Here is a 27,307-nt window from a genome sequence, read left to right on the forward strand (position 1 = left end):
TGACACGACAGAAAAGAGCATTGTTAGTGTCGGCAAGCCTAACACTACGTTTGTGCTCCCTAAGTCTGTCAGAAAAAGAACGGCCAGTTCTCTTTCTGACAGACTTCGGTCCAAGTCGGACCGAAACATCGTCGTAAGCTTCTTTCTTCTATGTGCGGGTTATTTGTGTATCGTTCCAGCCACGGAATTGTGCCTTTTTTGTTATTTACCCACCTATGTCTTGTGTAAAGAAGACATATACGAGACATATGGGGGAACATTCATGTATGATTACAGCTCCTGTGGGAGACATGTCTCCTAAATCAAAAAGTTCTTTGTCCGTTGCATACGTGTCTTATTTACAGTTTTTGGTACTAGTTACTTAATACCTTTTATGGGGCCTGTCATCCCCCTTGACAGGTCATTGTCTCACAAAGGGTATTAACGTAATTTACACCCTTCTCTTGCTTTGTCTATTTCTCTACTATGTAATTCCATTTGGCCTGTGAGGTGGGATTTACTCTCCCTAAATACATGTTGGTTTTCACAAATTAATCTTTTTCTCTCTACCTTTTCTCTCTAGGTGCTTCACGATCCTCTTGATGATTCTCTCTAAAAGTATGGACAGTATACACTACTGTGATACCGGATGTATTCCTGGTATCATGGGTTTTCAGTTGTCCAGTATCTACTACACTTCTAATAATATTTTACAGGTCTTTGGTTTTAACGTCTCACAGAGCTCTTGCTCCTTCCCTCGTAACCCATAAGAATATGTCGCTTGTCATATATTGCTTGTTATATTCAATTCTCTTAACGCTGTTATCATCCATCATTTAATGGATGCATTACATGCAGTGATTACCAGTCTGTCTGTCTCGTCTTCCCTTCCAACCCATTCCTCACCTCCTTTTCCTATAGCTCCCATGATTACATTATGAAGACCTACTTCAAGTTTACTGTTATCACTTACAAGGAAATAGACTGGGAAAACTTTGATCTTCAAAACTGAATTTTTATGATGCTTTGTTTATATGCTAAGACTGAATATTCAACACAGCTAAGATACGTGTACAGATACTTAAATGCAACGTTATGAATAATTTGCTAGTTCTGTACACTCCCTTTAATAGGGCAATATGTCCAAGCTTTCAACAAGAAAAAATGCTGTATATATTCTAGTAACAAGTGTATACCAGTACCTGATATAACTGTAACATTTATGTTGGCATCAGGTCTTGAACAGTACATCGGAAAGAGGCTGTAACCATCATTAAACAAGGAAGAGGGAACAAAACACCGGGGCGTCACGTATAACTTTACTGCTACAGAAAACAGACCTAAAGAGTCATTCAAGGAAAGAGGATTTACCTCCGCTCTCTGTCTCGACAGCTCTCCCTCAAGTTATCAGGTGAAAAATAAACAATATCACAATAGGTACATTCCCTGGGATCCACAAATGGTTGATCTGATGGTGTTCGCGTCGAGGAGATAATGAAAGAGTCCGTAGTTTGTTTTACAGGAGAAAAATAGCAGATCTATGTTGAATTGTTTAGAATTGCAAAGTGGGGGTTCGGAAGGAAAAATCTAAAAAATGCTCAAAATAATTATATTTTTTTCAGCTTTTGGACTTTTATCTGGAAGACATGTATGAAAAAGATTAGAATATATAAGTAAAAAAAAACTTGTCCGAAGTCAGTGTTTTGCCTGGTGTGGAAAGGAGCGTGAGGGACTTAGCACGGGAATAGTTCCCAGTACGTGAGGTGCACCTAGCGACTGATGACTGCCTCTCCCTCATAGGTAACATCAGCATTAAATCCTCCATCTGCATTGACACTGAAAAAGATCATAAGAGTATAATTTAAATTTAGTACTAAATGAGAAGCAACTATTACATACATATATATATATATATATATATATATATATATATATATATATATATATATATATATATATATATATATATATATATATATATATATATATATATATATATATATATATATATATATATATATATAAAGTATGGAAGAAATAGTAAAATGCTTGGTTGCAAAATATGAAAAATTAGGAAATAAAATCCGAGTATTTTCATGTGCTTACACACATATCTTAAGAGGAATAGGGTATGTGTGTCAGCATATGAAAGCACTGAGGTCACACTGTGATATTCCCCCCCCCCCAGCCGAGGATCGAACCCGAACTATTTATCCACCCTCGAATGAAGCTAGGTAAATTCTCGACGCCTGAGACCACTGGACCACCATCCTTCAAAGGTTAGGTGTCCAGCAAGTACACTGGACTTGCCACTCCTGACGCCAGTACATTCGTGGCCGTGAATAACTAGAGGAACTGATTTCTTTCTCCTTCCATTTGGATGCCTGTCTCACGTGCAGTGCACGTAATTACTAACATCACTACACTGCACCATCATCAATAAACTACACTACCATCACTACTGCACTAAGATCACTATATGATACATCACTATACAAAGAACACTGCATTTCACTAATATAACTACAATATACAACGTATCATCACAACATCACCATTACAGTAATACCACAGTAACTGTTCTATTATACCACCATCTTAACATCACCACACTAAATACATCACCACACTAAATACATCACCACACTAAATACATCACAATCACTAAAGTATCACTGCAATTCACTATCCCTATACTCCACCATCAATGCACTTTACTACCATTACTACAGTATTTGTCCATCATTATACTACACTGTGCCATCACAATAGTACGTTATGCTAAATTATACCAACATTACACAACTGCATTACACCACCAATCGTTACAATACACCCTTATGACTATAATACACTCCATATCACTACAATACAACCTTATCACAATAATACACCCCTATTACTACAGTACACCGCTATAACTACAATACATACCTATCACTACAATACACCCCTATCACTACAATACATCCTTATCACTACAATACTCTCCTGTCACTGCAGTACATGCCTATCATTACAATACATCCTCATCACTACAATAAACCCCATCACTACAATACACCCCTATCATAACAATATATCCTTATCACTACAATACATCTCTATCCTTACAATACTCCCCTGTCACTGCAATACACCGCTATCACTGCAATACACCTCCATAACTACAATACACCACTATCACTACAATATATACCTATCACTAAAAATATATCCTATCACACAATACATCCCTATCACTACACTGAAGAATACTGCCATCACTGCATTATACCACCATACATTTACTACCATTAATAAACCATACCACAGGCGGGATTTGAACCCGCGGTCAGAGAGTCTCAAAACTCCAGATTGCTCTACCATCATTACACTGTACAACCATTTTCACACTAAATCACTAACACTACACGTCTTCACCACTACACTATAATTCCTAAATTACAAACACCTTAGTACTTCATAACCACCACACTAAACTACACCACCAATAATATTATTCATCTTTACCTCATAACCCGGCTCACCTTCATAATTATAATTACCACAAATTTTAACTAAACTCACTCACTTCAGAGCAGTAACTAGCTTCACTATATTAACTTAATGGCATATGTGGGGCTGTTCAGAAAGCTGTCTCTTACATTCATCTAAAAATCTACGATTTGACTGTGACTAATTGTTGTTCTTATTCATCATGGATTCCGAGAATCAGTTTGAATACCTCAAGTATGACCGCTTTGAAGCTCGCTACTTGACAGGAAGAATGGAATACCTGGGAGGAGGGATGACAGGTGATGCCTACCTCATCGAGCCTAAACACGCCTGTGGGACTCAATATGTAGTCAAACTGGGCAAGTCTGATTTTCTCCTTCAGAAATACAAATCAGAGGCTTCCAGACTGCGATATCTGTCTGGAGCTGGAGGATGTCCTCGCCTGGTAGCAGTGTGTAAGGATGTCCCAGCCTTCGTAACCACCTTCGAATGTAAACACACTCTTGAAAACTTTTTAGCCAACTGTGGAGCCAGGGAAGCAATGGAAATTTTCTTGAAGTTGGCACTGGCTGTGAAAGAAGTTCATGACAAAGGATACATACATAACGATATCAAACCTGATAACATCATTGTTTCAGGATCCTTCGGTAATTATAAAGTATCTATAATTGATTTTGGAAGAGCTAGACGAGATGGGGAAGTAATTGAGACTTTTGCTTCTCCTGATCCTGAACGATTCCCACACGCAGCTCCTGAAGTGGCCGATGGACAACCTTGTACACCACCTGCCGATGTCTATGCAATGGGCAAAATGTATCTAGATATTAGAACAAAATTTGATGAAGTCCCCCAGGAACTTGAAACGCTAGCAGAGCAGGCCAGGCAAAGTGACCCTATGAAACGCCCTTCCCTCTTGGACATCATTGCTCAAATCCAAAACATCATCAAATGTTTGAAGCCCTCCAAGAGAGAAGTCCCTGGCCAAACCAAGACCAAATTCTGGACAGAAGTTCCTGGCCAGACTAAGACAAAGTTCCGGACAGAGGTCCCTGGCCATACCAAGACAAAGAAGACCCACAGTGCTGTCTCCAACCATATCAAACCAGTTAGCATGGTAAGCAGAAGCAAGGCGGTCTGCAGCCGAGAAGAGTCGTGCCAGAGCCAGAGCATGGAAAAGGGCCGGAGGTTCCATAAAATGAACATCTAGTAGGTGTAGGATTAAAAACAAAAAAAAAAAAAAAAAAATTAAGGAACTCGAAGAGCAGCCACCTCCACGTGGTGAGTTCTGGGTGTTATGTGTGACTGTAAATAATCAGTCATGCAAAATAGCTGAGAGCTGCTCACTTTACCTATATTAAATATATATATATATATATATATATATATATATATATATATATATATATATATATATATATATATATATATATATATATATATATATTACAATAAACCATGGTATTGCCAGATGATGTGTAGTCATGTTGGTTTAGTGTAGTGATGGTAGTGTAATTTAGAGATGGTGGTAAAGCATGGTAGTGGTAGTGTTGTGTTTGGTAGCTATGGTGTTGTGTAGTGTAGTGATGATATTGTTGTGTAGTGTAGTGATGCTTGCATTTAGTGTAGTGATGGTATTGTGTATTATAGTGATAATGAACATATGAAACATAAGAACATAAGAAAAAACGAACAGTGGAACAGGCCTACTGGCCTATGTGAGGCAGGTCCAGTTCTCCCACCGGCTTAAGCCAATGACTTAACATACATAGTGAGGTCAGACACATCACTTGAGGAGCACTGCATCCGACCTATTAGAACAAGCCAGTCAGGTCCAGCTCACATCCACCCACACCCACTCATGTATTTATCCAACCTATTTTTAAAACTAGACAACGTCGGTATGGTTGAGTAGTATACTGATGATGCTATTATATAGTGATGGTGGCACAATCTACTGATGGTGTAGTGTGGGGATTTTGGTGTTGTGAACTGATAATGTTGTAAAGTGATGAAATAATGTAGGGATGATGGTGTAGTTCAGTGATGGTGTTTTGTAGTGATGGCTGTGATGTGTAGCTATCCTTGTATGATGCAGTGATTTTTTATTGTATATGGACTGTTGTACAATGTAGTAATGGTAGTGTAATGATTAGTGGTATGGTGTAATGATGGTATAATGTGGTGATGGCAATATAGTGTGGTGGTAGAAGTTTAATATAGAAAAGTGTAATGATTGTGTAGTGTAGTGTAGTGTAGTGATAGTAGTGTATATTAGATACGGTGGTGTAGGGTAAGGTAGTGATGGTGTAATGTAATGATGGTGTAGTGTAATGACAGGGGTGTAATGGAATGATGGTGGTGTAGGGTAAGGTAGTGATGGTGGTGCAGCATAATGATGGTGTAGTGTAATGACAGTGGTGTAATGGTATTATGGAGGTGTAGTGTAATGATGGTGGTGTAGTATTATGATAGTGGTGTAGTGTAATGATAGAGGTGTAGTGTTATGAAGGTGGAGTAGTGTTATAATACTAGTGTAGTGTTATGACAGTGGTGTAGTGTTATGATAGTGGTGTAGTGTTATGATAGTGGTGTAGTGTTATGAAGGTGGAGTAGTGTTATAATAGTGGTGTAGTGTTATGATAGTGGTGTAGTGTTATGATAGTGGTGTAGTGTTATGATAGTGTTATGATAGTGGTGTAGTGTTATGAAGGTGGAGTAGTGTTATGATAGTGGTGTAGTGTTATGATAGAAGTGTAGTGTTATGATAGTGGTGTAGTGTTATGATAGTGGTGTAGTGTTATGAAGGTGGAGTAGTGTTATAATAGTGGTGTAGTGTTATGATAGAAGTGTAGTGTTATAATAGTGGTGTAGTGTTATGATAGTAGTGTAGTGTTATGATAGTGGTGTAGTGTTATGATAGAAGTGTAGTGTTATGATAGTGGTGTAGTGTTATGATAGTGGTGTAGTGTTATGATAGTGGTGTAGTGTTATGATAGTGGTGTAGTGTTATGATAGTGGTGTAGTGTTATGATAGAAGTGTAGTGTTATGATAGTGGTGTAGTGTTATGATAGTGGTGTAGTGTTATGATAGAAGTGTAGTGTTATAATAGTGGTGTAGTGTTATGATAATAGTGTAGTGTTATGATAGTGGTGTAGTGTTATGATAGTGGTGTAGTGTTATGAAGGTGGAGTAGTGTTATAATAGTGGTGTAGTGTTATGATAGAAGTGTAGTGTTATGATAGTAGTGTAGTGTTATGATAGTGGTGTAGTGTTATGATAGAAGTGTAGTGTTATGATAGTGGTGTAGTGTTATGATAGTGGTGTAGTGTTATGATAGTAGTGTAGTGTTATGATAGTGGTGTAGTGTTATGATAGAAGTGTAGTGTTATGATAGTGGTGTAGTGTTATGATAGTGGTGTAGTGTTATGATAGTGGTGTAGTGTTATGATAGTGGTGTAGTGTTATGATAGAAGTGTAGTGTTATGATAGTGGTGTAGTGTTATGATAGAAGTGTAGTGTTATGATAGAAGTGTAGTGTTATGAGAGTGGTGTAGTGTTATGATAGAAGTGTAGTGTTATGATAGTGGTGTAGTGTTATGATAGAAGTGTAGTGTTATGAGAGTGGTGTAGTGTTATGATAGTGGTGTAGTGTTATGATAGAAGTGTAGTGTTATGATAGTGGTGTAGTGTTATGATAGAAGTGTAGTGTTATGATAGTAGTGTAGTGTTATGATAGAAGTGTAGTGTTATGATAGAAGTGTAGTGTTATGATAGAAGTGTAGTGTTATGATAGAAGTGTAGTGTTATGATAGAAGTGTAGTGTTATGAGAGTGGTGTAGTGTTATGAGAGTGGTGTAGTGTTATGATAGAAGTGTAGTGTTATGATAGAAGTGTAGTGTTATGATAGAAGTGTAGTGTTATGATAGAAGTGTAGTGTTATGAGAGTGGTGTAGTGTTATGATAGAAGTGTAGTGTTATGATAGAAGTGTAGTGTTATGATAGAAGTGTAGTGTTATGATAGAAGTGTAGTGTTATGATAGAAGTGTAGTGTTATGATAGAAGTGTAGTGTTATGATAGAAGTGTAGTGTTATGATAGAAGTGTAGTGTTATGATAGTGGTGTAGTGTTATGATAGAAGTGTAGTGTTATGATAGAAGTGTAGTGTTATGATAGTGGTGTAGTGTTATGATAGAAGTGTAGTGTTATGATAGAAGTGTAGTGTTATGATAGAAGTGTAGTGTTATGATAGAAGTGTAGTGTTATGATAGAAGTGTAGTGTTATGATAGAAGTGTAGTGTTATGATAGAAGTGTAGTGTTATGATAGTGGTGTAGTGTTATGATAGTGGTGTAGTGTTATGATAGAAGTGTAGTGTTATGAGAGTGGTGTAGTGTTATGATAGTAGTGTAGTGTTATGATAGTAGTGTAGTGTTATGATAGAAGTGTAGTGTTATGATAGTAGTGTAGTGTTATGATAGTAGTGTAGTGTTATGATAGTAGTGTAGTGTTATGATAGTGGTGTAGTGTTATGATAGTGGTGTAGTGTTATGATAGTGGTGTAGTGTTATGATAAAAGTGTAGTGTTATGATAGAAGTGTAGTGTTATGATAGAAGTGTAGTGTTATGATAGAAGTGTAGTGTTATGATAGTAGTGTAGTGTTATGATAGTAGTGTAGTGTTATGATAGTAGTGTAGTGTTATGATAGAAGTGTAGTGTTATGATAGAAGTGTAGTGTTATGATAGAAGTGTAGTGTTATGAGAGTGGTGTAGTGTTATGATAGAAGTGTAGTGTTATGAGAGTGGTGTAATGTTATGATAGTAGTGTAGTGTTATGATAGAAGTGTAGTGTTATGATAGTAGTGTAGTGTTATGATAGTAGTGTAGTGTTATGATAGAAGTGTAGTGTTATGAGAGTGGTGTAGTGTTATGATAGAAGTGTAGTGTTATGAGAGTAGTGTAGTGTTATGATAGAAGTGTAGTGTTATGAGAGTGGTGTAGTGTTATGATAGTAGTGTAGTGTTATGATAGAAGTGTAGTGTTATGATAGTAGTGTAGTGTTATGATAGAAGTGTAGTGTTATGATAGTAGTGTAGTGTTATGATAGAAGTGTAGTGTTATGATAGTAGTGTAGTGTTATGATAGTAGTGTAGTGTTATGATAGAAGTGTAGTGTTATGAGAGTGGTGTAGTGTTATGATAGTGGTGTAGTGTTATGATAGTGGTGTAGTGTTATGATAGAAGTGTAGTGTTATGAGAGTGGTGTAGTGTTATGATAGAAGTGTAGTGTTATGAGAGTGGTGTAGTGTTATGATAGAAGTGTAGTGTTATGATAGTAGTGTAGTGTTATGATAGTAGTGTAGTGTTATGATAGTAGTGTAGTGTTATGATAGTAGTGTAGTGTTATGATAGTAGTGTAATGTTATGATAGAAGTGTAGTGTTATGATAGAAGTGTAGTGTTATGATAGTAGTGTAGTGTTTTGATAGTAGTGTAGTGTTATGATAGTAGTGTAGTGTTATGATAGTAGTGTAGTGTTATGATAGTAGTGTAGTGTTATGATAGAAGTGTAGTGTTATGAGAGTGGTGTAGTGTTATGATAGTAGTGTAGTGTTATGATAGTAGTGCAGTGTTATGATAGAAGTGTAGTGTTATGAGAGTGGTGTAGTGTTATGATAGTAGTGTAGTGTTATGTTAGTGGTGTAGTGTTATGATAGTGGTGTAGTGTTATGATAGTGGTGTAGTGTTATGATAGTAGTGTAGTGTTATGATAGTGGTGTACTGTTATGATAGAAGTGTAGTGTTATGATAGAAGTGTACTGTTATGATAGAAGTGTAGTGTTATGATAGTGGTGTAGTGTTATGATAGAAGTGTAGTGTTATGATAGTGGTGTAGTGTTATGATAGAAGTGTAGTGTTATGATAGTGGTGTAGTGTTATGATAGAAGTGTAGTGTTATGATAGAAGTGTAGTGTTATGATAGAAGTGTAGTGTTATGAGAGTGGTGTAGTGTTATGATAGTAGTGTAGTGTTATGAGAGTGGTGTAGTGTTATGATAGTAGTGTAGTGTTATGAGAGTGGTGTAGTGTTATGATAGAAGTGTAGTGTTATGAGAGTGGTGTAGTGTTATGATAGAAGTGTAGTGTTATGAGAGTGGTGTAGTGTTATGATAGAAGTGTAGTGTTATGATAGTGGTGTAGTGTTATGATAGAAGTGTAGTGTTATGAGAGTGGTGTAGTGTTATGATAGAAGTGTAGTGTTATGATAGTGGTGTAGTGTTATGATAGAAGTGTAGTGTTATGATAGTGGTGTAGTGTTATGATAGAAGTGTAGTGTTATGAGAGTGGTGTAGTGTTATGATAGTAGTGTAGTGTTATGATAGTAGTGTAGTGTTATGATAGAAGTGTAGTGTTATGATAGTAGTGTAGTGTTATGATAGTAGTGTAGTGTTATGAGAGTGGTGTAGTGTTATGATAGAAGTGTAGTGTTATGATAGTAGTGTAGTGTTATGATAGAAGTGTAGTGTTATGAGAGTGGTGTAGTGTTATGATAGTAGTGTAGTGTTATGAGAGTGGTGTAGTGTTATGATAGAAGTGTAGTGTTATGAGAGTGGTGTAGTGTTATGATAGAAGTGTAGTGTTATGATAGAAGTGTAGTGTTATGATAGAAGTGTAGTGTTATGATAGTAGTGTAGTGTTATGATAGAAGTGTAGTGTTATGATAGAAGTGTAGTGTTATGAGAGTGGTGTAGTGTTATGATAGAAGTGTAGTGTTATGATAGAAGTGTAGTGTTATGATAGAAGTGTAGTGTTATGATAGTAGTGTAGTGTTATGATAGAAGTGTAGTGTTATGATAGTAGTGTAGTGTTATGATAGAAGTGTAGTGTTATGATAGAAGTGTAGTGTTATGATAGAAGTGTAGTGTTATGATAGAAGTGTAGTGTTATGATAGAAGTGTAGTGTTATGATAGAAGTGTAGTGTTATGATAGAAGTGTAGTGTTATGATAGAAGTGTAGTGTTATGATAGAAGTGTAGTGTTATGATAGTGGTGTAGTGTTATGATAGTGGTGTAGTGTTATGATAAAAGTGTAGTGTTATGATAGAAGTGTAGTGTTATGATAGAAGTGTAGTGTTATGAGATTGGTGTAGTGTTATGATAGAAGTGTAGTGTTATGAGAGTGGTGTAGTGTTATGATAGAAGTGTAGTGTTATGATAGTAGTGTAGTGTTATGATAGAAGTGTAGTGTTATGATAGTAGTGTAGTGTTATGATAGTAGTGTAGTGTTATGATAGTAGTGTAGTGTTATGATAGTGGTGTAGTGTTATGATAGTGGTGTAGTGTTATGATAGAAGTGTAGTGTTATGATAGAAGTGTAGTGTTATGATAGTAGTGTAGTGTTATGATAGTAGTGTAGTGTTATGATAGTAGTGTAGTGTTATGATAGAAGTGTAGTGTTATGATAGTAGTGTAGTGTTATGATAGTAGTGTAGTGTTATGATAGTAGTGTAGTGTTATGATAGTGGTGTAGTGTTATGATAGTGGTGTAGTGTTATGATAGTGGTGTAGTGTTATGATAAAAGTGTAGTGTTATGATAGAAGTGTAGTGTTATGATAGAAGTGTAGTGTTATGATAGAAGTGTAGTGTTATGATAGTAGTGTAGTGTTATGATAGTAGTGTAGTGTTATGATAGTAGTGTAGTGTTATGATAGAAGTGTAGTGTTATGATAGAAGTGTAGTGTTATGATAGAAGTGTAGTGTTATGAGAGTGGTGTAGTGTTATGATAGAAGTGTAGTGTTATGAGAGTGGTGTAGTGTTATGATAGAAGTGTAGTGTTATGATAGTAGTGTAGTGTTATGATAGAAGTGTAGTGTTATGATAGTAGTGTAGTGTTATGATAGTAGTGTAGTGTTATGATAGTAGTGTAGTGTTATGATAGTAGTGTAGTGTTATGATAGAAGTGTAGTGTTATGATAGTAGTGTAGTGTTATGATAGTAGTGTAGTGTTATGATAGAAGTGTAGTGTTATGATAGAAGTGTAGTGTTATGATAGTAGTGTAGTGTTATGATAGAAGTGTAGTGTTATGATAGAAGTGTAGTGTTATGATAGTAGTGTAGTGTTATGATAGTAGTGTAGTGTTATGATAGAAGTGTAGTGTTATGATAGAAGTGTAGTGTTATGAGAGTGGTGTAGTGTTATGATAGAAGTGTAGTGTTATGATAGAAGTGTAGTGTTATGATAGTAGTGTAGTGTTATGATAGTAGTGTAGTGTTATGATAGAAGTGTAGTGTTATGATAGAAGTGTAGTGTTATGATAGTAGTGTAGTGTTATGATAGAAGTGTAGTGTTATGATAGAAGTGTAGTGTTATGATAGTAGTGTAGTGTTATGATAGAAGTGTAGTGTTATGATAGAAGTGTAGTGTTATGATAGTAGTGTAGTGTTATGATAGTAGTGTAGTGTTATGATAGTAGTGTAGTGTTATGATAGTAGTGTAGTGTTATGATAGAAGTGTAGTGTTATGATAGAAGTGTAGTGTTATGATAGTAGTGTAGTGTTATGATAGAAGTGTAGTGTTATGATAGTAGTGTAGTGTTATGATAGTAGTGTAGTGTTATGATAGAAGTGTAGTGTTATGAGAGTGGTGTAGTGTTATGATAGTGGTGTAGTGTTATGATAGTGGTGTAGTGTTATGATAGAAGTGTAGTGTTATGAGAGTGGTGTAGTGTTATGATAGAAGTGTAGTGTTATGATAGTAGTGTAGTGTTATGATAGAAGTGTAGTGTTATGATAGTAGTGTAGTGTTATGAGAGTGGTGTAGTGTTATGATAGAAGTGTAGTGTTATGATAGTAGTGTAGTGTTATGATAGTGGTGTAGTGTTATGATAGAAGTGTAGTGTTATGAGAGTGGTGTAGTGTTATGATAGAAGTGTAGTGTTATGAGAGTGGTGTAGTGTTATGATAGAAGTGTAGTGTTATGATAGTAGTGTAGTGTTATGATAGTGGTGTAGTGTTATGATAGTGGTGTAGTGTTATGATAGAAGTGTAGTGTTATGAGAGTGGTGTAGTGTTATGATAGAAGTGTAGTGTTATGAGAGTGGTGTAGTGTTATGATAGAAGTGTAGTGTTATGATAGTAGTGTAGTGTTATGATAGAAGTGTAGTGTTATGATAGTAGTGTAGTGTTATGATAGTAGTGTAGTGTTATGATAGTAGTGTAGTGTTATGATAGTAGTGTAGTGTTATGATAGTAGTGTAGTGTTATGATAGAAGTGTAGTGTTATGAGAGTGGTGTAGTGTTATGATAGTAGTGTAGTGTTATGATAGTAGTGCAGTGTTATGATAGAAGTGTAGTGTTATGAGAGTGGTGTAGTGTTATGATAGTGGTGTAGTGTTATGATAGTGGTGTAGTGTTATGATAGTAGTGTAGTGTTATGTTAGTGGTGTAGTGTTATGATAGTGGTGTAGTGTTATGATAGTAGTGTAGTGTTATGATAGTAGTGTAGTGTTATGTTAGTGGTGTAGTGTTATGATAGTAGTGTAGTGTTATGATAGTGGTGTAGTGTTATGATAGTAGTGTAGTGTTATGATAGTAGTGTAGTGTTATGTTAGTGGTGTAGTGTTATGATAGTGGTGTAGTGTTATGATAGTGGTGTAGTGTTATGATAGTAGTGTAGTGTTATGATAGTGGTGTAGTGTTATGATAGAAGTGTAGTGTTATGATAGAAGTGTAGTGTTATGATAGAAGTGTAGTGTTATGATAGTGGTGTACTGTTATGATAGAAGTGTAGTGTTATGATAGAAGTGTACTGTTATGATAGAAGTGTAGTGTTATGATAGTGGTGTAGTGTTATGATAGAAGTGTAGTGTTATGATAGTGGTGTAGTGTTATGATAGAAGTGTAGTGTTATGATAGAAGTGTAGTGTTATGATAGAAGTGTAGTGTTATGAGAGTGGTGTAGTGTTATGATAGTAGTGTAGTGTTATGAGAGTGGTGTAGTGTTATGATAGTAGTGTAGTGTTATGAGAGTGGTGTAGTGTTATGATAGTAGTGTAGTGTTATGATAGAAGTGTAGTGTTATGAGAGTGGTGTAGTGTTATGATAGTAGTGTAGTGTTATGATAGAAGTGTAGTGTTATGATAGTGGTGTAGTGTTATGATAGAAGTGTAGTGTTATGATAGTGGTGTAGTGTTATGATAGTAGTGTAGTGTTATGAGAGTGGTGTAGTGTTATGATAGAAGTGTAGTGTTATGATAGTGGTGTAGTGTTATGATAGTAGTGTAGTGTTATGAGAGTGGTGTAGTGTTATGATAGAAGTGTAGTGTTATGATAGTGGTGTAGTGTTATGATAGAAGTGTAGTGTTATGAGAGTGGTGTAGTGTTATGATAGTAGTGTAGTGTTATGAGAGTGGTGTAGTGTTATGATAGAAGTGTAGTGTTATGATAGTAGTGTAGTGTTATGATAGAAGTGTAGTGTTATGATAGAAGTGTAGTGTTATGAGAGTGGTGTAGTGTTATGATAGAAGTGTAGTGTTATGATAGAAGTGTAGTGTTATGATAGAAGTGTAGTGTTATGATAGTAGTGTAGTGTTATGATAGAAGTGTAGTGTTATGATAGTAGTGTAGTGTTATGATAGAAGTGTAGTGTTATGATAGAAGTGTAGTGTTATGATAGTAGTGTAGTGTTATGATAGAAGTGTAGTGTTATGATAGTAGTGTAGTGTTATGAGAGTGGTGTATTGTTATGATGACAAATTTACTGATGTTATTCAATAAAGCATTTGAGGCAGTAGACAACGATCAAGAATATGATGTTGTGTATCTGGTTGTCAGTAAAGCCTTCGACAGAGTGCCTCATGGTCATGGTCTAGAACGTTAAGTTCTAAGAAACATGGATCGAGGCATGGCTTACTAATAGAAAGCAGAGAGTTTCTATCAGTATGGCAAATCTGAGTGGGGACCAGTTACTGGTGGCGTTCCACAAGGATCAGTTTTAATCCCATTGTTATTCATTATTTACATTAATAACCTTGATGAAGGAATCTGCTAATGAGACAAAAATAGGCCGAATGATTGATTCTGTGGAGGATACCAATGAACTCCAGGAGGATTTGGGCAAATTAATATCTTGGTTTCAAAAGTGCTAGATGCGGTTCAATGTGAACAAGTGTAAAGGACTAATCTTTGTGATTGAAAATAAGTCTCGAAGTTATAAACTAGGTGATGTAGAGCTTGATCACCCAGAATGTGAAAAAGACTTGGGAGTCATGGTAAGCAGAAATTTAAAGCCAAGAAAACAGTGTCTAAGTGTGCACAATAAGGCTGACATCACTAGGTTTTATTTCAAAAAAGTATAACAGGAGTCCAAAAGTTATTTTACAGCTCTATACCTCACTAGTGAGGCCTTAGATTATGCCGCTCAGTTTTGGTATCCTTACTACAGAATGGATATAAATTCATTGGAGAACATGTAAAGAAGGATGATAAAGACGATTCACTCTACAAGGAATCTCCCGCATGAAGATAGACTTAGAGCCTATAATCTTCACTCTCTTGAGAGACGTAGAATGAGAGGAGATATCATCGCAGTGTATAAGTGGAAGATGAAGCATAAGCAAATGCGATATTATAAGAAATAATTATCTTGTTACTTTTATTAAATTACTGTTATGTATCTAATGAGGTTCATCCAGGTAAATTTAATTTTCCACAGCGTGGAACAGTCTTCCGAGTAGCGTAATCCAGGCTGGGACCCTGGGTAGCTCGAAAAAGAAATTTGACAAATATATGAGTGGGAAGGGCTGGGTTAGATTGGTGTCTGGGGTACAGGAGTAAATTCTTGGGTTGATTTGAGGAAAGGTTGGGCAAATTCATGATGATTTTGATAATCACCTGCCTTATATGGACCAGTAGGCCTGCTGCAATGTTCTTCCATTCTTCTGTTCTTATTCTTTCACTTGTAAACTCTCCATGCCATTGCTGGGTCATGACTCTGCACTCCCGTCTGAGAGTAGTCATACACAGGCATAGATTTAATCACACACACAAACACGACTTCGGGACCTACTAGTACTTGACGAACTGTCTGCGGGTGTCCGGGAGAAGGACTTCGTACTGCCCCTCAGTGTTGTCTCCGTCGCGGGACTCCTTGTGGCTGTAGGAGTTGCCACTCTCAGGGTCTTCCACAGCGTATTCGAAGGTGTACTTCGCCTGAAGCAAACAACAAATATGTAAACCACGTTCAAACAGGATGCACATAGTAACATAGTATGCTGCTACCAACATGATGTTGATAATGACTGTATATATATATATATATATATATATATATATATATATATATATATATATATATATATATATATATATATATATATATATTTATATATATATATATATATATATATATATATATATATATATATATATATATATATATATATATATATTTATATATATATATATATATATATATATATATATATATATATATATATATATATATATATATATATATATATATATATATATTATTTTAATTTTTTTTATTATCACACTGGCCGATTCCCACCAAGGCAGGGTGGCCCAAAAAAGAAAAACTTTCACCATCATTCACTCCATCACTGTCTTGCCAGAACAGAAGGGTGCTTTACACTACAGTTTTTAAACTGCAACATTAACACCCCTCCTTCAGAGTGCAGGCACTGTACTTCCCATCTCCAGGACTCAAGTCCGGCCTGCCGGTTTCCCTGAACCCCTTCATAAATGTTACTTTGCTCACACTCCAACAGCACGTCAAGTATTAAAAACCATTTGTCTCCATTCATCCCTATCAAACACGCTCACGCATGACTGCTGGAAGTCCAAGCCCCTCGCACACAAAACCTCCTTTACCCCCTCCCTCCAACCTTTCCTAGGCCGACCCCTACCCCGCCTTCCTTCCACTACAGACTGATACACTCTTGAAGTTATTCTGTTTCGCTCCATTCTCTCCACATGTCCGAACCACCTCAACAACCCTTCCTCAGCCCTCTGGACAACAGTTTTGGTAATCCCGCACCTCCTCCTAACTTCCAAACTACGAATTCTCTGCATTATATTCACACCACACATTGCTCTCAGACATGACATCTCCACTGCCTCCAGCCTTCTCCTCGCTGCAACATTCATCACCCATGCTTCACACCCATATAAGAGCGTTGGTAAAACTATACTCTCATACATTCCCCTCTTTGCCTCCAAGGACAAAGTTGATAAATTAGACACAAATGCAACTCTTGGGTATCTTTATTGAGGAAACGTTTCGCCACACAGTGGCTTCATCAGTCCATACGAAGGAGAAACTTGAAGAACAGGAGGAGAATGAGGTAATCAGTCCCTCAACCTTGAGTCGATGTGTTCAAGATTGATGGACTGAACACATCGACTCAAGGTTGAGGGACTTTTTCTCCCTTACTACTCTCTTTACATCGTCATTCCACCAATCGCTCCTCTTCCCTCCCGCACCCACTTTCCTGTAACCACAAACTTCTGCTGAACACTCTAACACTACATTTTTAAACCTACCCCATACCTCTTCGACCCCATTGCCTATGCTCTCATTAGCCCATCTATCCTCCAATAGCTGTTTATATCTTACCCTAACTGCCTCCTCTTTTAGTTTATAAACCTTCACCTCTCTCTTCACTAGAAAGTGATCTGATATATCTGTGGCCCCTCTATAAACATGTACATCCTGAAGTCTACTCAACAGTCTTTTATCTACCAATACATAATCCAACAAACTACTGTCATTTCGCCCTACATCATATCTTGTATACGTATTTATCCTCTTTTTCTTAAAATATGTATTACCTATAACTAAACCCCTTTCTATACAAAGTTCAATCAAAGGGCTCCCATTATCATTTACACCTGGTACCCCAAACTTACCTACCACACCCTCTCTAAAAGTTTCTCCTACTTCAGCATTCAGGTCCCCTACCACAATTACTCTCTCACTTGGTTCAAAGGCTCCTATACATTCACTTAACATCTCCCAAAATCTCTCTCTCTCCTCCGCATTCCTCTCTTCTCCAGGTGCATACACGCTTATTATGACCCACTTCTCGCATCCAACCTTTACTTTAATCCACATAATTCTTGAATTTACACATTCATATTCTCTTTTCTCCTTCCATAACTGATCATTCAACATTACTGCTACCCCTTCCTTTGCTCTAACTCTCTCAGATACTCCAGATTTAATCCCATTTATTTCCCCCCACTGAAACTCCCCTACCCCCTTCAGCTTTGTTTCGCTTAGAGCCAGGACATCCAACTTCTTTTCATTCATAACATCAGCAATCATCTGTTTCTTGTCATCTGCACTACATCCACGCACATTTAAGCATCCCAGTTTTATAAAGTTTTTCTTCTTCTCTTTTTTAGTAAATGTCTACAGGAGAAGAGGTTACTAGCCCATTGCCCAAGTTGACCGGGTTGGTCAGTTGAAGAGCTGAGGATACTGACTCACTTTTGAAAGATTCACGTGTTTGTGCATGTATTTGTAGATACATGTTTGTGGATATATGTGTTTCTACATACATGTGTATGTAGATAAATGTGTATGTAGATACATGTTTATGGATATATGTGTGTTTCCACATACATGTATTTATAGATACACTAGATTGTAGATACATGTATTTCTAGATACATGTGTTTGTAGATATATATATTTCTAGATAAATGTGTTTTTAGATACATGTATTTGTTGATAAATGTATCTGAAGATTCATGTATTTGCTCATACATGTGTTTGTTGATACATGATAAATCACATGTATCTACAAATACATGTGTTTGAAAAGGCATATGTTTGTAGATGCATGTGTTTGTAGAAACTGACTGGTGGATATATTTCTTCTTGTGGGCGAGGAGCAGTCAGCACCACCATTGCAGCCAGCAGGATCACCTGGGTAATGTAAACACAGACCACATTAATCACCCATCACCAGCATTTAATTACTGTAAAGCATGACTTAGCAATGAAGCGATTACCCTCAACCTGGCTGGACAAACTAGGCTGAAACTACCAAACGGAGCCTCAACCCACTTTTGGAGCTGGTTGACGCACACGGACGGAGCCTCAGCCCGCTCTTGGAGCTGGTTAACCCACACGGACGGAGCCTCAACCCACTCTTGCAGCTGGTTGACCCACACGGACGGAGCCTCAGCCCGCTCTTAGAGCTGGTTGACCCACACGGACGGAGCCTCAACCTGCTCTTAGAGCTGGTTGATCCACAAGGACGGAGGAGCGAGCTTTCAACGCTCTCTGAGCAGTATAACTCATTCGGGTTTAAGGCTTCAACGAATGCAATGTAACTTGCATTAAGTCAGTCTGTGTCTGTTGAGGAAAGTTCACTGTCCTTACTTGTTCAGTATCCTTACTTGTTCAGTATCCTTACTTGTTCAGTATCCTTACTTGTTCAGTATCCTTACTTGTTCAGTATCCTTACTTGTTCAGTATCCTTACTTGTTCAGTGTCCTTACTTGTTCAGTATCCTTACTTGTTCAGTGTCCTTACTTGTTCAGTATCCTTACTTGTTCAGTATCCTTACTTGTTCAGTATCCTTACTTGTTCAGTGTCCTTACTTGTTCAGTGTCCTTACTTGTTCAGTATCATTACTTGTTCAGTATCCTTACTTGTTCAGTATCCTTACTTGTTCAGTATCCTTACTGGTTCAGTGTCCTTACTTGTTCAGTATCATTACTTGTTCAGTATCTTTACTTGTTCAGTATCCTTACTTGTTCAGTGTCCTTACTTGTTCAGTGTCCTTACTTGTTCAGTATCATTACTTGTTCAGTATCTTTACTTGTATCCTTACTTGTTCAGTATCCTTACTTGTTCAGTATCCTTACTTGTTCAGTGTCCTTACTTGTTCAGTATCCTTGCTTGTTCAGTATCCTTACTTGTTCAGTGTCCTTACTTGCTCAGTATCCTTACTTGTTCAGTATCCTTACTTGTTCAGTATCCTTACTTGTTCAGTATCCTTACTTGTTCAGTATCCTTACTTGTTCAGTGTCCTTACTTGTTCAGTATCATTACTTGTTCAGTATCTTTACTTGTTCAGTATCCTTACTTGTTCAGTGTCCTTACTTGTTCAGTGTCCTTACTTGTTCAGTATCATTACTTGTTCAGTATCTTTACTTGTTCAGTATCCTTACTTGTTCAGTGTCCTTACTTGTTCAGTATCCTTGCTTGTTCAGTATCCTTACTTGTTCAGTGTCCTTACTTGCTCAGTATCCTTACTTGTTCAGTATCCTTACTTGTTCAGTATCCTTACTTGTTCAGTATCCTTACTTGTTCAGTATCCTTACTTGTTCAGTGTCCTTACTTGTTCAGTATCCTTACTTGTTCAGTGTCCTTACTTGCTCAGTATCCTTACTTGTTCAGTATCCTTACTTGTTCAGTGTCCTTACTTGTTCAGTATCATTACTTGTTCAGTATCCTTACTTGTTCAGTGTCCTTACTTGTTCAGTGTCCTTACTTGTTCAGTATCCTTAATTGTTCAGCATCCTTACTTGTTCAGTATCCTTACTTGTTCAGTATCCTTACTTGTTCAGTGTCCTTACTTGTTCAGTATCATTACTTGTTCAGTATCCTTGCTTGTTCAGTATCCTTACTTGTTCAGTATCCTTACTTGCTCAGTATCCTTACTTGTTCAGTATCCTTACTTGTTCAGTATCCTTACTTGTTCAGTATCCTTACTTGTTCAGTATCCTTACTTGTTCAGTATCCGTACTTGTTCAGTATCCGTACTTGTTCAGTATCCTTACTTGTTAAGTATCCTTACTTGTTCAATATCCTTGCTTGTTCAGTGTCCTTACTTGTTCAGTATCCTTACTTGTTCAGTATCCTTCCTTGTTCAGTATCCGCAGTGGTTCAGTATCCTTACATGTTCAGTATCCGTACTTGTTCAGTGTCCTTACTTGTTCAGTATCCTTACTTGTTCAGTATCCGTACTTGTTCAGTATCCTTACTTGTTCAGTATCCGTACTTGTTCAGTATCCTTACTTGTTCAGTATCCTTACTTGTTCAGTGTCCCTACTTGTTCAGTATCCTTACTTGTTCAGTATCCTTACTTGTTCAGTGTCCTTACTTGTTCAGTATCCTTACTTGTCCAGTATCCTTACTTATTCAGTATCCTTACTTGTTCAGTGTCCTTACTTGTTTAGTATCCTTACTTGTTCAGTATCCTTACTTGTTCAATATCCTTACTTGTTCAGTGTCCTTACTTGTTCAATATCCTTACTTGTTCAGTATCCTTACTTGTTCAATATCCTTACTTATTCAGTATCCTTACTTGTTCAGTATCCTTATTTGTTCAGTGTCCTTACTTGTTCAGTATCCTTACTTGTTCAGTATCCGTACTTGTTCAGTATCCTTACTTGTTCAGTGTCCTTACTTGTTCGGTATCCTTACTTGTTCAGTGTCCTTACTTGTTCAGTATCCTTACTTGTCCAGTATCCTTACTTGTTCAGTATCCTTGCTTGTTCAGTATCCTTACTTGTTCAGTATCCTTACTTGTTCAGTATCCTTACTTGTTCAGTATCCTTACTTGTTCAATATCCTTATTTGTTCAGTATCCTTACTTGTTCAATATCCTTACTTGTTCAGTATCCTAACTTGTTCAATATCCTTACTTGTTCAGTATCCTTACTTGTTCAGTATCCTTACTTGCTCAATATCCTTACTTGTTCAGTATCCTTAATTGTTCAATATCCTTACTTGTTCAGTATCCTTACTTGTTCAGTATCCTTACTTGTTCAATATCCTTACTTGTTCAGTATCCTTACTTGTTCAATATCCTTACTTGTTCAGTATCCTTACTTGTTCAGTATCTTTACTTGTTCAGTATCTTTACTTGTTCAATATCCTTACTTGTTCAGTATCCTTACTTGTTCAATATCCTTACTTGTTCAGTGTCCTTACTTGTTCAGTATCCTTACTTGTTCAGTATCCTTACTTGTTCAATATCCTTAATTGTTCAGTATCCTTACTTGTTCAATATCCTTACTTGTTCAGTATCCTTACTTGTTCAGTATCCTTACTTGTTCAATATCCTTACTTGTTCAGTGTCCTTACTTGTTCAGTATCCTTACTTGTTCAGTTTCCTTACTTGTTCAATATCCTTACTTGTTCAGTATCCTTACTTGTTCAATATCCTTTCTTGTTCAATATCCTTACTTGTTCAGTATCCTTACTTGTTCAGTGTCCTTACTTGTTCAGTATCCTTACTTGTTCAGTATCCTTACTTGTTCAATATCCTTACTTGTTCAGTATCCTTACTTGTTCAGTATCCTTACTTGTTCAATATCCTTACTTGTTCAGTATCCTTACTTGTTCAGTATCCTTACTTGTTCAGTATCCTTACTTGTTCAGTATCCTTACTTGTTCAGTATCCTTACTTGTTTAGTATCCTTACTTGTTCAGTATCCTTACTTGTTCAGTATCCTTACTTGTTCAGTATCCTTACTTGTTCAATATCCTTACTTGTTCAGTATCCTTACTTGTTTAGTATCCTTACTTGTTCTTACTTGCTCACTATACTTGCTCACTATACTTGTTCACTATCCTCACTTGTTCACTATCCTTACTTGTTCACTATACTTGTTCACTATACTTGTTCACTATCCTTACTTGTTCGCTATCCTTACTTGTTCACTATTCTGACTTGTTCACAAGCCTGACTTGTTCACTATCCTGACTTGTTCACAAGCTTGACTTGTTCTCTATTCTGACTTGTTCACAAGCCTGACTTATTCACAAGCCTGACTTGTTCACTATTCTGACTTGTTCACTATCCTGACTTGTTCACTATCCTGACTTATTCACAAGCCTGACTTGTTCACTATCCTGACTTGTTCACAAGCTTGACTTGTTCACAATCCTGACTTGTTCACTAACCTGAATTGTTCACTATCCTGACTTATTCACAAGCCTGACTTGTTCACTATCCTGACTTGTTCACAAGCTTGACTTGTTCACAATCCTGACTTGTTCACTATCCTGACTTGTTCACTATCCTGACTTGTTCACTATCCTCACTTGTTCACTATCCTTACTTGTTCACTATACTTGTTCACTATCCTTACTTGTTCACTATACTTGTTCACTATACTTGTTCACTATCCTTACTTGTTCGCTATCCTTACTTGTTCACTATTCTGACTTGTTCACAAGCCTGACTTGTTCACTATCCTGACTTGTTCACAAGCTTGACTTGTTCACTATTCTGACTTGTTCACAAGCCTGACTTGTTCACTATCCTGACTTGTTCACAAGCCTGACTTATTCACAAGCCTGACTTGTTCACTATTCTGACTTGTTCACTATCCTGACTTGTTCACTATCCTGACTTATTCACAAGCCTGACTTGTTCACTATCCTGACTTGTTCACAAGCTTGACTTGTTCACAATCCTGACTTGTTCACTAACCTGAATTGTTCACTATCCTGACTTATTCACAAGCCTGACTTGTTCACTATCCTGACTTGTTCACAAGCTTGACTTGTTCACACTCCTGACTTGTTCACTATCCTGACTTGTTCACTATCCTGACTTGTTCACAAGCCTGATTTGTTCACTATCCTGACTTGTTCACGATCCTGACTTGTTCACAAGCCTGACTTGTTCACTATCCTGACTTTTCACTTTCCTGATTTTTCACTATCCTGACTTATTCACTATCTCGACAGAGTTCACTATCACTTGCTCACTATCTGGTCTTTGTTCTCTGTGAGGGACTGAAACACGACTGCATACCATTATAACACCTTCACAGAAGACCTGTCGGTCCACGGACCTTGACCACTTCCAATAAGGTATAGTGAATGAAGACGGTCCCTGGACCGCTAATTCTTCCCTGAACCTCGTCAACGTGTTCAAATTAAAATCATCTCTGTTCATCATCTTCAGAGAAGTTTGCAAATTGATTTGTGTTTGGGTCACTGCGCGATCCCAAAAAATTTTCCCCGTATTCCACAAGCCCAGCCCCCTCTACCTCGGTGTACGCACAAGCCAGCCTCCTCTGCCTCAGTGTATACACAAGCCTAGCCCCCTCTACCTCAGTGTACACACAAGCCAGCCCCGTCTACCTCAGTGAACGCACAAGCCCGCCCCTTCTACCTCAGTCTACACACAAGCCCAGCCCCCTCTACCTCGGTGTACGCGCAAGCCAGCCTCCTCTACCTCAGTGTATACACAAGCCTATCCCCCTCTACCTCAGTGTACACACAAGCCAGCCAATTCTACCTCAGTGTAGGCACAAGCCCGCCCCATCTACCTCAGTGTAGGCACAAGCCAGCCCCTTCTACGTCAGTGTACACACAAGCTCAGCCCCCTCTACCTCAGTGAATACACAAGCCCAGCCCCCCTCTTCCGCAGTGTACACACAAGCCCAACAACCTCTACCTCAATGTACACACAAGCCCAGCCCATTCTACATCAATGTACACACAAGCCAAGCCCCCTGTACCTCAGTGTACACACAAACCCAGCCCCCTTTACCTCAGTGTACACACAAGCCCATCCGCTTCTACCTCAGTGAACTCACAAGTACAGCCCACTCTACCTCAGTGTACACACAAGCCCAGCCTCCTCTACCTCAGTGTACACACAAACCAACACCCTTTACATCAGTGTACACACAAGCCCAGCACCCTCTACCTCAGTGTATACACAAGCCCAGCCCCCTTTAACACAGTGTACACACAAGCCCATCCCCCTCTACCTCAGTGAACACACAAGCCCAGCCTCCTCTACCTCAGTGTACACAAAAGCCAACACCCTTTACATCAGTGTACACACAAGCCCAGCCCCCTACCTCACTGTACACACGAGCCAAGCCACGTCTACCTCAGTGTACACACAAGCCCACCCCCTTCTACCTCAGTGTACTCAAAAGCCCAGCCCCCTCTACCTCAGTGTACACACAAGCCCATCTCCCTCTACCTCAGTGTACACACAAGCCCAGCTCCCTCTACCTCAGTGTACACACAAGCCCAGCTCCCTCTACCTCAGTGTACACACAAGCCAGCTCCCTCTACCTCAGTGTACACACAAGCCCAGCCCCTCTACCTCAGTGTACACACAAGCCCAGCCTCCTCTACCTCAGTGTACACACAAGCCTAGCCCCCTCTACCTCAGTGTACACAAAAGCCTAGCACCGTCTACCTCGGTGTACACACAAGCCAGCCCCCTCTACCTCAGTGTACACACAAGCCAGACCCCTCTACCTAAGTGTACACACAAGCCTAGTCCCCTCTACCTCGGTGTACACACAAGCCCGACCCCCTCTACATCAGTAATTACACAAGCCCAGCTCCTCTACCGCAGTGTGCACACAAGCCCAGCCTCCTCTACCTCAGTGTACACACAAGCCCAGCCTCCTCTACCTCAGTGTACACACAAACCAGCACTCTCTACATCAGTGTACACACAAGCCCAACCCCATCTACCTCAGTGTACACACAAGCCCAGCTCCCCCTACCTCAGTGTACACACAAGCCCAGCCCCCTCTACCTCAGTGTACACACAAGCCCATCCCCTTCTACCTCAGTGTACTCAAAAGCCCAGCCCCCTCTACCTCAGTGTGCACACAACCCGAGTTCCCTCTACCTCAGTGCACACACAAGCCCATCCCTTTCTACCTCAATGTACTCAAAAGCCTAGCCCCCTCTACCTCAGTGTACACACAAGCCCAGCCCCCTCTACCTCAGTGTACACACAAGCCCAGCTCCCTCTACCTCAGTGTACACACAAGCACAGCTCCCTCTACCTCAGTGTACACACAAGCTCAGCTCCCTCTACCTCAGTGTACACACAAGCCCAGCTCCCTCTACCTCAGTGTACACACAAGAACAGCTTCCTCTACCTCAGTGTACACACAAGCACAGCTCCCTCTACCTCAGTGTACACCCAAGCACAGCTCCCTCTACCTCAGTGTACACACAAGCACAGCTCCCTCTACCTCAGTGTACACCCAAGCACAGCTCCCTCTACCTCAGTGTACACACAAGCACAGCTCCCTCTACCTCAGTGTACACACAAGCCCAGCTCCCTCTACCTCAGTGTACACACAAGCCCAGCTCCCTCTACCTCAGTGTACACACAAGCACAGCTCCCTCTACCTCAGTGTACACACAAGCCCAGCTCCCTCTACCTCAGTGTACACACAAGCCCAGCTCCCTCTACCTCAGTGTACACACAAGCACAGCTCCCTCTACCTCAGTGTACACACAAGCCCAGCTCCCTCTACCTCAGTGTACACACAAGCACAGCTCCCTCTACCTCAGTGTACACACAAGCCCAGCTCCCTCTACCTCAGTGTACACACAAGCCCAGCTCCCTCTACCTCAGTGTACACACAAGCCCAGCTCCCTCTACCTCAGTGTACACACAAGCCCAGCTCCCTCTACCTCAGTGTACACACAAGCCCAGCTCCCTCTACCTCAGTGTACACACAAGCCCAGCTCCCTCTACCTCAGTGTACACACAAGCACAGCTCCCTCTACCTCAGTGTACACACTAGCCCAGCTCCCTCTACCTCAGTGTACACACTAGCCCAGCTCCCTCTACCTCAGTGTACACACAAGCCCAGCTCCCTCTACCTCAGTGTACACACTAGCCCAGCTCCCTCTACCTCAGTGTACACACAAGCCCAGCTCCCTCTACCTCAGTGTACACACAAGCCCAGCTCCCTCTACCTCAGTGTACACACAAGCACAGCTCCCTCTACCTCAGTGTACACACAAGCCCAGCTCCCTCTACCTCAGTGTACACACAAGCCCAGCTCCCTCTACCTCAGTGTACACACAATCCAGCTCCCTCTACCTCAGTGTACACACAAGCCCAGCTCCCTCTACCTCAGTGTACACACAAGCCCAGCTCCCTCTACCTCAGTGTACACACAAGCCCAGCTCCCTCTACCTCAGTGTACACACAAGCCCAGCTCCCTCTACCTCAGTGTACACACAAGCCAGCTCCCTCTACCTCAGTGTACACACAAGCCCAGCTCCCTCTACCTCAGTGTACACACAAGCCCAGCTCCCTCTACCTCAGTGTACACACAAGCACAGCTCCCTCTACCTCAGTGTACACACAAGCCCAGCTCCCTCTACCTCAGTGTACACACAAGCCCAGCTCCCTCTACCTCAGTGTACACACAAGCACAGCTCCCTCTACCTCAGTGTACACACAAGCACAGCTCCCTCTACCTCAGTGTACACACAAGCCCAGCTCCCTCTACCTCAGTGTACACCCAAGCACAGCTCCCTCTACCTCAGTGTACACACAAGCCCAGCTCCCTCTACCTCAGTGTACACACAAGCCCAGCTCCCTCTACCTCAGTGTACACACAAGCACAGCTCCCTCTACCTCAGTGTACACACAAGCACAGCTCCCTCTACCTCAGTGTACACACAAGCACAGCTCCCTCTACCTCAGTGTACACACAAGCCCAGCTCCCTCTACCTCAGTGTACACACAAGCCCAGCTCCCTCTACCTCAGTGTACACCCAAGCACAGCTCCCTCTACCTCAGTGTACACACAAGCACAGCTCCCTCTACCTCAGTGTACACACAAGCACAGCTCCCTCTACCTCAGTGTACACACAAGCACAGCTCCCTCTACCTCAGTGTACACACAAGCACAGCTCCCTCTACCTCAGTGTACACACAAGCCCAGCTCCCTCTACCTCAGTGTACACACAAGCCCAGCTCCCTCTACCTCAGTGTACACACACGTGAGGTCATAAAATTCTTACACAATTAAATTTTGAAATTGT

General features: G+C 39.3%; 1 protein-coding gene across 1 annotated transcript in view; it reads right to left on the bottom strand.

Annotated features, from left to right (window-relative positions):
* Window positions 1-1,284: 1,284 nt before the first annotated feature.
* LOC128686070 (cuticle protein 8-like) overlaps window positions 1,285-27,307 on the bottom strand; it is a 34,235-nt gene continuing 8,212 nt past the window's right edge. The window contains exons 2-4 of the mRNA XM_070083417.1: window positions 18,365-18,430; window positions 15,542-15,684; window positions 1,285-1,815 (exon numbers count right to left, since the gene is read on the bottom strand). Coding sequence (XP_069939518.1) covers window positions 1,749-1,815; window positions 15,542-15,684; window positions 18,365-18,430 — 276 coding nt within the window. The 3' untranslated portion in view covers window positions 1,285-1,748. The remainder of the gene's footprint in view (window positions 1,816-15,541; window positions 15,685-18,364; window positions 18,431-27,307) is intronic.

The sequence above is a fragment of the Cherax quadricarinatus genome, chromosome 9 (assembly GCF_038502225.1).
Source record: "Cherax quadricarinatus isolate ZL_2023a chromosome 9, ASM3850222v1, whole genome shotgun sequence".
NCBI lineage: Eukaryota > Metazoa > Arthropoda > Malacostraca > Decapoda > Parastacidae > Cherax > Cherax quadricarinatus.